Source organism: Lipophrys pholis (genome assembly GCF_963383615.2).
Source record: "Lipophrys pholis genome assembly, chromosome: 20".
Classification (NCBI taxonomy): domain Eukaryota; kingdom Metazoa; phylum Chordata; class Actinopteri; order Blenniiformes; family Blenniidae; genus Lipophrys; species Lipophrys pholis.
Genome location: NC_137648.1, coordinates 25464476 through 25476253, shown reverse-complemented (window position 1 = coordinate 25476253; position 11778 = coordinate 25464476). Strand labels below are relative to the sequence as shown.

Here is an 11778-nt window from a genome sequence, read left to right as displayed (position 1 = left end):
AATATATGTGACCAAGATGGGGAAAAAAATTCACATAGTAGCAGCAGTACTCTTTATTTACAGTAGTTCACTGTTCAACAGTGCCAGGACAGTGGTGCATACACGTTCAGTTCCTGCTGTTGAACAGACTCCCAGCAGGTGTGGATGACCTGGTAGCCCCTCCTGGATGTGGGCTGTAGCAGTCCGTCACTGAGGGACCAGGATCCTCCTCCTGGGGGGTCTGAACCAGGCCTCCAGGACAGAACCTGGCCTCCTGACTCGACGGTCATTTGGCTCGCAATAAGTCTTTCTTTGAATAAATTGGATTGAGAGGAATGGCATCGTCATTGTCCAGCAATTTTATGTTCTGCGATATTTCAGCCAGGAAAACAGACGTTCTTATGTTTTATTATGTGCAGAGCAGAATCCTGTCACGTCGAAACACGGGAGCAAATGAACACTTTCAAATAAAATGTTCCAAACAGGTGAGCCGAAGCATCAGTATGTTGTGATTGTGAGCGTTCATGTTAGGAAACAAGCAGCTGCAGAAGTCTTGACACAAGCACCACATTCAGACTGTTTCCCAAAACTCTGTATCGTTGAGGAGTGGAGATCTGCCCCGGAAAGGCTGCACACAGAAAAACATTCAGATTAAAAACATGCACTCATGTGCAGATGCTGCCAGTTTTAAACGTGTCGATGTTAATCTGCTATCAGAAACTTGAAAGAGAAATCTTCCAATTAAACGATGGGTTTTTGACTTCTCTGAGAGGACGTTGACTGGCTGGACTATGCTGGACTATGCTGGACTATGCTGGTCAACATGTGCAAAGGAATCGGTGCAAAAACAGCGTTTCTGATGAACGCTGTTGAAACATGTCAAAGGTATGTTTATAAATCTAATTGCCAGAAAAGGCAAAAGTGAAATACTCCTGAACAACCGAAAGACAAAACAAACCTAAATGATTGATTGGAGAGAATTGTGCCTTTGTTCTAAACAGGAAAGGAAACTATCGGCAACCAGGAGGTGGAGACGGGGACACACCTGAAAATCTTGGGAGTGATGATGACTGAGGACCTGTCTGCGCAGGTCACAGTAAATAATGGTTCTACACATGATCAGCAGCTGGACAAAAAAGAGCCTGTGAGCCTGAACTCAGGGCTGGGAAACCCAGGCTTTACAGATAAGAATCCTGTCATGGTAGAACTATTGTAAAAGTCATGTGTAAAAAAACAGCCAATTGTGAAGCTGCTCCTCACTGGTGATTTGTTGGTATTTTCAGCACTTGAAGCTGAAAACGTAGACTTTTCAACCTCGAATATCTTTGTAAGTATTCACAAATCTTAATACAGATTAGCAGATTTTTTACAGTTGAAACCCGAAGGACAGACCGACAGATTTCAGAAGGACTTTTGCAGATTCCAGTTGACAAATTTGTTTCCGCACTGACAACTTTGGACAGACGGATGAAATACAGACATCCACATTGACAAATAGTTTTGTTTGAATAAGGCCTGAGTGATCTTAGAGGCAGCCAAAGAGACGTCCTGAAAGGTTTACAAGACTCCACCCATTTAGGAAAAGTGACACGAACACCATTTCTGTCCTTCATGTTGTGTGTGTGTGATGAAACGGTGCGCAGTCTCCTGTTACACCGGAGTTGGTGAGCGTGTCTTCATATTGGAGTAGGTATAAAAGAAGTGAACTCACAGAAGCTTTGAGGGAAGCCCATGAGGTTGGCCACCTCTCTGGGAGTGAAATATCGGAGTTGGAGATTTAAGAGTCGCTGTAGTTTCTCCTCTTCAGAGCAAAGCTCCAAACCTGCAAACACACTCTGCATCTGCAACGCAGGAAACACACGGAATCACCTGACCTGACGTTCACACGGCCGTACAAAGACCAGATTATCAAGAATCAAACCCAGTGAAAGCTGCAAATAACGCATCCATACATGTTTTATTGAGCTATGAAGCCTGTACTATGAACCAGGATTAACATACCAGGATATCTCTGTTACCTAGATTAACATACCAGGATATAACATAGCAGGTTATCAACTCGGTAATTCAACCCAGGGTTTTCCCTTCAGGGTAAGTTCACATGAAAGGGGCGGAGCCTGCAGCATCTGAAAATCACACACATAAGAAGAAATCCTACAGAGCAGTCTCTGGATTGAAGAAGCAGTTATTCTCTGAAAATATTAAGACTTAAGACACGTACACCAGGCGGAAAGCAGCACTGTTGCCACAGCAACAGCCAGGAAAGAATGCTGGCTGAAAATCAGCAACTTGTAATGCTAACTTGGTGGGATTATTTCATCGGCACGGCACTGTGATCCTCAGTTTCACTTTATTACGACACAATCCTGGTGGGCAGAGCTTCCTGACTGCTCTTCCTTTAGTTTAAATCCCCCTGGAGGAAAACAAAGCTGGAACAAGTCAAGAACAAAAACATCCTTCAAAGCTCAGTGACCAGCATTTATTTTATAATGTCAAAAGAACTGCACCTCTCCCTAAAGACACTTCCTCTCCCCACCATCTGCACACCAATCAGGATCTTCTAAGATTACTGCAGTAGCCTTCTTTATAATATAATAGCCTTCGTTTAAAAACTACAATACATCCAGATCTCCACTGCCCGCCGCCGTACTCACACCTGTTCCAGAGAACACATCACCGCTGGCTCACTGCGCAGTATTGCATCAAGTACAAGCTCTTCCTCCTCACCTACAAGTCCATAACCTGCCCCCCCCCCACCTCACCAACCTCCTGCAACAACACCGTCCCACCCACCGCCTGTGCTCTGCCGACACAAACCTCCTCACACCTCATTAATAAGAATGGGAAGGTCATTTTCCAAGAGATGTGATCGGTCAATAGCCCCGGCCAGCTCAGTAGGTAGAGCATGAGACTCTCAGTCTCAAGGTAGAGGGTTCATGTCCCACGCCAGGCGCCACCTTCCTGTGGGCTCTCCACCTTCCTGTGGGCTCTCCACCTTCCTGTGGGCTCTCCACCTTCCTGTGGGCTCTCCACCTGCAGGAAGGTTCTTAATGGGTCAATGTGATCTGGGTGACGGTGCTCAGACTGACACCACCACCACCCGGAGATGGATGGATGTGATTGGTCAGGAGGTGGAGCTTTTACACTGAGTGATCTCTGATCCAGAACAAAACCTGCTCTGGAGTGGGCTAGAGGTTATCACAGTGATTTACCAGGTAAGCATTGAACCAGTGCCGTTGTACAGAAAAGCAGAGTTAATCCTGAAGTTAATCCAGAAGAGAAAAGCAGAGTTAATCCTGAAGTTAATCCAGAAAAGAAAACCCTGATTCGTAGTACAGTAGAAGCCTGACAGCTCATTAGAGACTATCTCCACACACAGTTCATATCAAACTCTTTGAAAACCTAAAAACTGCCATGTTCAACTTTGTTCTTTTGATATTGGGTCTTCAAGTTCTCACTTTTCCTTTCATTTACCGACTTTTCAATTGTTTTCTCTGAGGAAGACTCATTTTTAAAGAAATTAAAGGCACTTTTTATTTCTGTGAATATCTGTAGTGGAATTAAAACCCACCTCAGTTTCCAGATGACACTGCAGAACCGAGCCGGTTCCCTCCACGTAGCGCCCATAGCTGTTCAAAACAGGAGAAAATCACTATGAAGGGGATTAGAGGAGCGACAGGAGGACCAGCAGAGACCAGCACCTCACATGACACAAACAAAATTATTTATAGAGTGGCGTTACCACGGTCCTACTACCCGACCCCCCCACAGCACCGGGACCCCCCACAGCACCGGGACCCCCCCACAGCACCGGGACCCCCCCACAGCACCGGGACCCCCCCACAGCACCGGGACCCCCCCACAGCACCGGGACCCCCCCACAGCACCGGGACCCCACCGCAACGGCACGGCCCTTAAACTCCAGACTGAGATTGGTTCTTCATCAGACCAACGCTCATCATAGACTTTTCTTAGTATTTGTACTTCTCTGGTCTGTCTGCCACTCTCTCTCTCTCTCTTCTATTCCTCTCTCTCTCTCTCTCCCTCTTCTATTCCTCTCTCTCTCTCTTCTATTCCTCTCTCTCTCCCTCTTCTATTCCTCTCTCTCCCTCTTCTATTCCCCTCTCTCCCTGTCCTATCCCATGTACTTCTCCCCCCAACCAGTCAAGGCGGATGCCCCCCCCCCCCCCCCCCCCCCCTTCCAGAGTCTAGGCTCCGCCCCCTTTCTTCCTGAAGAGGGACTTCTTATGAACTGTTCTTCCTGAGAGGGAGTTCTTCCTGGTTTCCTCTGTTGCTTGTTCCATCTGCTGCTCTGGAAGGTTTAGTTGGGTTCTGTTGTTCTCTATCATTGTAAGAGGTTCTGGAAGGTTTAGTTGGGTTCTGTTGTTCTCTATCATTGTAAGAGGTTCTGGAAGGTTTAGTTGGGTTCTGTTGTTCTCTATCATTGTAAGAGGTTCTGGAAGGTTTAGTAGGGTTCTGTTGTTCTCTATCATTGTAAGAGGTTCTGGAAGGTTTAGTTGGGTTCTGTTGTTCTCTATCATTGTAAGAGGTTCTGGAAGGTTTAGTTGGGTTCTGTTGTTCTCTATCATTGTAAGAGGTTCTGGAAGGTTTAGTTGGGTTCTGTTGTTCTCTATCATTGTAAGAGGTTCTGGAAGGTTTAGTTGGGTTCTGTTGTTCTCTATCATTGTAAGAGGTTCTGGAAGGTTTAGTTGGGTTCTGTTGTTCTCTATCATTGTAAGAGGCTCTGAGAGGTTTAGTTGGGTTCTGTTGTTCTCTATCATTGTAAGAGGTTCTGGAAGGTTTAGTTGGGTTCTGTGGTTCTCTATCATTGTAAGAGGTTCTGGAAGGTTTAGTTGGGTTCTGTTGTTCTCTATCATTGTAAGAGGTTCTGGAAGGTTTAGTTGGGTTCTGTTGTTCTCTATCATTGTAAGAGGTTCTGGAAGGTTTAGTTGGGTTCTGTTGTTCTCTATCATTGTAAGAGGCTCTGAGAGGTTTAGTTGGGTTCTGTTGTTCTCTATCATTGTAAGAGGTTCTGAGAGGTTTAGTTGGGTTCTGTGGTTCTCTATCATTGTAAGAGGCTCTGGAAGGTTTAGTTGGGTTCTGTTGTTCTCTATCATTGTAAGAGGTTCTGGAAGGTTTAGTTGGGTTCTGTTGTTCTCTATCATTGTAAGAGGCTCTGGAAGGTTTAGTTGGGTTCTGTTGTTCTCTATCATTGTAAGAGGCTCTGAGAGGTTTAGTTGGGTTCTGTTGTTCTCTATCATTGTAAGAGGTTCTGGAAGGTTTAGTTGGGTTCTGTGGTTCTCTATCATTGTAAGAGGTTCTGGAAGGTTTAGTTGGGTTCTGTGGTTCTCTATCATTGTAAGAGGTTCTGGAAGGTTTAGTTGGGTTCTGTTGTTCTCTATCATTGTAAGAGGCTCTGAGAGGTTTAGTTGGGTTCTGTTGTTCTCTATCATTGTAAGAGGTTCTGAGAGGTTTAGTTGGGTTCTGTGGTTCTCTATCATTGTAAGAGGTTCTGGAAGGTTTAGTTGGGTTCTGTTGTTCTCTATCATTGTAAGAGGCTCTGGAAGGTTTAGTTGGGTTCTGTTGTTCTCTATCATTGTAAGAGGTTCTGGAAGGTTTAGTTGGGTTCTGTGGTTCTCTATCATTGTAAGAGGTTCTGGAAGGTTTAGTTGGGTTCTGTGGTTCTCTATCATTGTAAGAGGTTCTGGAAGGTTTAGTTGGGTTCTGTTGTTCTCTATCATTGTAAGAGGTTCTGGAAGGTTTAGTTGGGTTCTGTTGTTCTCTATCATTGTAAGAGGTTCTGAGATGTTTGTTGATGTGATTTAGAGCTTTACAAAGAAAATTGAATTGAATTGAACAAAGTGGCTTGCTAAAGTCTCCATCCCTCTTTCCTCTCATCCACCTAAATAACCTCCAGGTCGACCCAGAGCATCTGAGGTGACTTCACTAGTAACTCCTATTGCTCTAACAGAGCGCCATCTAATCTCAGTGTTAGGCCCCCGCATACTCACTCTGAGAAGCCATACGAAGAAGAAGGAAGTTGGGCAGTGACGTCAGCCAGCAGGACTGTTTATCCTCCAAGGAGACGCTGGCGAGCTTGTAGGCCACGCCCCCTCGCAATAACCACACAACTGTGAAGCGGCTTTTTAACTTTTCAACTGCACAGCCAATGTTTTCAGAAATACATTTCTCTGAACTGTTTCAGTGACAAAAGAGAAGGTTTGTGTCTGATGTTGGTCCGTTTTCATTGAACAATTCCAAAAATACAAACTCTCCATGAGGCCAATAACTCTTAACTCTCAAACAGCTTCTCTTCAGAAGCAAAGGACACAAATCTCATTCAATCAAAAGGAAAACAAGGACAGCATTATTGCAAAATTACAAATAAGGAGCATCCAGGGCTCATAAAGCAGCTCTTCATACAAAAATGGGAAACGATGGATAGAAACAGGAGTTGCACAATGACCTGTCAGGCTGAAGCTGTTCTCTCACATCTATGTTCTGTATTAATTAGGTTTGTAGGAATGAACCAACAATCGAACCTTAAGCTGACCTTTGTTAGAAGAATTAACCCAAGTACGCAAAGTACTGGAATTTCTCATTTTCCAAATGTCAACTAGGTTTCCCTTATAATTCTGAGGAAATTGCTGATTTTAGTTCTGATGCTGTCTGTCATGAGGAAGCCGGTCCATCCAGAGGTCAGGAACCAGGTTCTAGTCTCCCCCAACGAGGACTTTATCAGTGGTGTGAGTCCATTTCCATTTCTCCAACAACTCGCTCACTTTTGTTGTTATAACCATACACACATAAAAGGATGTAATCGTCATCGTTAATTTCCACTGTTGTCATTATCCACTGCCCATCATTGCTTCTGGTGTGGTGAATCATTTCCCCAGAGAACCTGTTGAGAAGGATCCTAACTGCTGCTGGATGGAGAGGCAGGATCACCCCAATGTTGCTTCTCAAACTTAATCTCATCCTCCACTGAACGGGTCTCCTGGAACAAAATTCAATTGCACTTCTGCTCCTTACAAAAAGAAATATAGCCTTGCTTTTCACATTATTCCTTAAACCCCTGACATTTAACAGATATTACAGAATATAATAAACATGATACACATATCCACAATACAAATAAACTTTAAAGTTTGTGTAACAACCTTAAAAATAATAAACTTTCAATAAACGTCAGTTTGGCACCACCAGGGGCCACAGCTTGGAGCCAGCCTCCACCACCAGGGGCTACAGCTTGGAGCCAGCCTCCACCACCAGGGGCCACAGCTTGGAGCCAGCCTCCACCACCAGGGGCTACAGCTTGGAGCCAGCCTCCACCACCAGGGGCCACAGCTTGGAGCCAGCCTCCACCACCAGGGGCTACAGCTTGGAGCCAGCCTCCACCACCAGGGGCCACAGTTTGTAGCCGGCCTCCACCACCAGGGGCCACAGCTTGGAGCCAGCTTCCACCACCAGGGGCCACAGCCTGGAGTCGGCCTCCACCACCAGGGGCCACAGCCTGGAGTCGGCCTCCACCACCAGGGGCCACAGCCTGGAGTCGGCCTCCACCACCAGGGGCCACAGCTTGGAGCCAGCCTCCACCACCAGGGGCCACAGCTTGGAGCCAGCTTCCACCACCAGGGGCCACAGCCTGGAGTCGGCCTCCACCACCAGGGGCCACAGCCTGGAGTCGGCCTCCACCACCAGGGGCCACAGCTTGGAGCCAGCTTCCACCACCAGGGGCCACAGCCTGGAGTCGGCCTCCACCACCAGGGGCCACAGCTTGGAGCCAGCCTCCACCACCAGGGGCCACAGCTTGGAGCCAGCTTCCACCACCAGGGGCCACAGCCTGGAGTCGGCCTCTACCACCAGGGGCCACAGCCTGGAGTCAGCCTCCACCACCAGGGGCCACAGCTTGGAGTCAGCCTCCACCACCAGGGGCCACAGCTTGGAGCCAGCCTCCCGATCTTCCTGAATATGCAGCTCGCTGGACACTCGTGCCCCTCTGGACTTTTTCCTCACTCCGTCCCGCTCCACCCTCAACCCGAACCGGATGATGATGAGCCTCGACGTGTTGGGTGGAGTCGCAGTGTTTCTCTTCCCCAGTCGGTGGACAACATCCACAGTGTCTCGCAGACGGTCCACAGCCCTCAGGACAATGCTGGGGAGTCTCCTGATGACAATCTCCCTGGTGTCTTCACCTTCCTTTTCTTGGAGCCCGGTCAGCCTGAGGTTCCATCTTCCAGTGAGCCTGTTCCTCACTTGCCCTCTGAAGCTCGTCAACAATTTATTTTTTATTCTCACTTGCAGCCTCCGCCTGAGCTTCAAGACGTCTGTCCAAACTGTTCATCCAGTTTCCCAGTCATTACGTGAGGAGAACCGTAGCACTGATATTTTCATCTTCCCCTTTGTGCTCGCTTCCCTTCAGCTTCTTCGGTTTAGGGGTTTAGATCGGTGTGTGGGCCGGGTTAACCCTGGAAGCTTTAGAGGTTTCATCTCCCTCAATGTTCTCCACCTGATCCTCCACCACGGGTGGAGCAGCCACAGGTTGATCACACGGACTGTAGTCGTGGTCGCACATTTCAGCAGGCTTACAATACGACTAACAAAGTCAGAGAGGCTTTGAAAGGCTCTTTTCTGTAGGCTTTGGGTTGTTGCACAACAAGTTTCACAATTTGAGGATTACACACTGGAATTCTCACCAGCCTGTAGTGAGCGTCCACTCACTCCGCCATCTTGAGTCCTGTGTTGCTCCGGTTCTAACTCCAGGAGCTGACAGCGTTGAGTGAAGCGTGGAGGTGCATCATGTAAAGCTGCACTCTGACATGTTAACCAGCTGCAGGACTAGTACAGTAGTGAGGATTAAAATAGGACTGATAGTTATTAGTGAGCTGGAACACGCATGTTCCGCACACGGCAGTGCAGAAGTTTCGGTCAGGACAGTTGGCACAGCCGAACCCATTTTCTTGGGTCAGAGGGAGCTGGCCGAAGGAGATGATGTCATTTTGTTGGTCAGGATCCTGGAGTGCCGACATTTCTTCTTGTTCCTATGGAGGACGAAGCTCCAGCTCCAGAGGCTCTGCTGTTAGCGGCGGCCAACACTCAGACGAGCAACCAGATCCTCAGACCTGCCAAAGGGACACTGCAAGGCCTGGTCCTGGAACCTCGGCCTTCCAGCTCCTGCTGGCCCACAAGCCACACAGCCAGCGGGCCTGGAGCGGGCCACTGCTAACAACAGAACACCGGCGTCCTCTGGCCTCCACAGCAAACCCCGTCTGTCTTCCCTCCATTCAGGGACTGCTTACTACTGGTTCAACTGAACAGCTCAGCAAACTGCTTGAATATCATGAAGACGTGTTACCGTATTTTCCTGACTATAAGCCGCAACTTTTTTCCCACGCTTTGAACTATGCGTCTTACAATGTGGTGCGGCTTTTCTGTGGATTTTTCTTCACCCGCCAGGGGGCGCTGTAGTATAAAGTGAAAAAAACGAGACCGGTGAAAGTCAGATTTTAACATAAAAGTAGAAAGTGCTAATTTTCCTTTAGCACATGCAAGCAGCAGCACGACAGAGATTTTTTTTCAAACCCGTACCCCTTCATCATGGAAACCACACGACGGCTGGACTGTTGCGGGGTGCAGCTTCACCCCGGGATGATGACATCGACACGGAGAGCGACAGGGAGAGCGACACTGACATCGCCCCAGAAAAGGTGTGTGACGAAGCTCTTCTGAGGCTGTTCAACTCCGACACTGAAGAAGAGGACTTCGATGGTTTCAGTGCGCAGGAGGACGAAGACGAATAAAGCAATCAATAACTTTTCTGTTTTGTTTGATAAGCACTTTTATGCTTTGGGCGCCGTTCGGAAACTGATCAGTTCAGTTATGTTCAGTTAAACTAAATATTCAGTTCAGTAGTTAACCGCGGCTTTTAGGCCGGTGCGGCATATATAAGTACATTTCCAATTTTTTTTTTAAAACTTTGTTGGTGCGGCTTTTATTGAGGCGCTCTATAGTCAGGAAAATACGGTAATTTAATAAGTCATGATTCATTACTGGTGATACTCCGAGGATTATTTAGCCAGCCTGAGAGCTGATGTCCGTTGTGTTTAACACAAGTCTCTTTCATGTGGACTCGTCTACAAACTGGCTGAGAAGAACCAGTTCAGGTGCAGTGAAAGCTGTTTCTTTAATGACGGTGAGATGTCCTCAGTGTCCACAGACTGCAGACATGCGTTTGTATCGTCGAGCATGTCAGAGACGTTTAATCAATCAAACGTCACAGTTTTTACTTTTATTTCATTGTGTTGAGGATGCCATCTATTTATTTCCTTTCAGAGGAGCTCTGAGGGCATGAGGGATCACTCTGAAGGTCTATGGTCTGAATCTGAAATGTGGAGACATGTCCTCACAGAGTTCCTAATATGTTTTTGAAAACACTGAAAGACCAACCACAGACTGACAACTTCAGTATGAGCGGTGTCTCATGACTGAAAACATGAAGACTTAAGAGTCTGACTAGATTCTTCATAAGGCCCCAAATTAGGAGCAGACAATTAAAAAGCCAACCATCATGCTGGAGACTCTGGAGGTCAAGACGGACATCATCCGCATGTCTTTTAGTGCTGTTCTGAAATAAAACTGTTTTGGAGTATTGTAAATACAACTATTAATAATATATTGACCTACAACACGCCAAACAGCTGTATGGTCACGTATCTGGGAAAACGTGAGGAATCCGTGCAGAAAGAAGGTACCTGGTTAAAGTTTTACTTATTGCCAGTAAAAAGGCCAGAACCAGGAACGAGCACAAAGTGGACCCAGCAAGCATGGAGCAATGGGTCGGAACCATCAAGGATGTCTACACAATAGTTCAAACTTAAAACTCAAAGGACAAACATTAGAGAGAAACTGGAAGAAGAGGAAGACCTACAGGGATCGTGGCACTAAAGGGACTGAGAAAGACAAACATGTCCACCGGAGACGCCCCATTGTATGTTTGTTGAGCACGGTTTGTGATTGTTGTTGTTAAGAAAGGAACATTAAATTTAAAAAAAGTAAAAAAAAAAGAAGTAGAGAAACAGAAAGACTTTGTTCATCCACACAGAGTGAGTCGGAGAGCTGAGCTCACCCTTTGGTGAAGCACACCGATCTTCTGCAGGACGGCTGAACGATGTCCAGCAGGAGACAGTAGCGCAGCAGAGTTCTGGGAGGAATCAGATACTGCTGGAGGTCCACTTCAGTCTGTGGTTCCAGGAAGTCCTGAATCTGTCGAAGAGACTCATCCCTGTTCTGAGTGCTCTTCCTTTGGATGTCCACCAGCGTCTCCAGTTTGTAGAGGACACGCCGCTCCTGGGACGAAGCTTCAGGCTGACTGCTTGATTCTCCAGCTGTGTCCTGTCCAGAGGAGCCGGACTGAAGGACAACGTCTGGAACCTGAAACATTCAGCCCAGAAAACCAAACACTACATTAATCACATCAATATTATCACCCAGTAGGATGACAGTGTTTATATTCTTTAAAAACTTTCATTCATTATCGATACACAAATACATTGTTTTCTGCAGGATTTTGTAGTAACTGGAATCAAAGCTTCAAATCTGATTGTGAAAGCAGAATGTACATTTATTTATCTGTTACACAGTGTATCAAGTATCACAGTGTAGTGGGTGTCATGGTGTACTGGGTGTCACAGTGTACTGGGTGTAACAGTGTACTGGGTATCACAGTGTACTGGGTGTCACAGTGTACTGGGTGTACTGGGCGTCACAGTGTGCTGGGTGTAACAGTGTACTGGGTATCAC

At 46.8% G+C, this 11778-nt stretch overlaps 1 protein-coding gene across 4 annotated transcripts in view; it reads right to left on the bottom strand.

Annotated features, from left to right (window-relative positions):
- The window catches only part of trdmt1 (tRNA aspartic acid methyltransferase 1), a 34401-nt gene that overhangs the window by 179 nt on the left and 22444 nt on the right, over positions 1-11778 (bottom strand). The window contains exons 8-13 of one of the 4 annotated variants that reach the window (XR_013936402.1): positions 11105-11409; positions 3547-3608; positions 2201-3025; positions 2012-2105; positions 1691-1820; positions 40-607 (exon numbers count right to left, since the gene is read on the bottom strand). Coding sequence is in view for 1 of the 4 variants with exons in the window: in XM_080489787.1 (XP_080345913.1) it covers positions 507-607; positions 1691-1820; positions 3551-3608; positions 11105-11409 (594 nt within the window). In the remaining 3 variants the exon portion in view is untranslated. Of the gene's footprint in view, positions 608-1690; positions 1821-2011; positions 3026-3546; positions 3609-11104; positions 11410-11778 lie in introns of all 4 variants that reach the window. The other 3 variants (XR_013936401.1, XR_013936403.1, XM_080489787.1) reach the window with 3 other exon arrangements.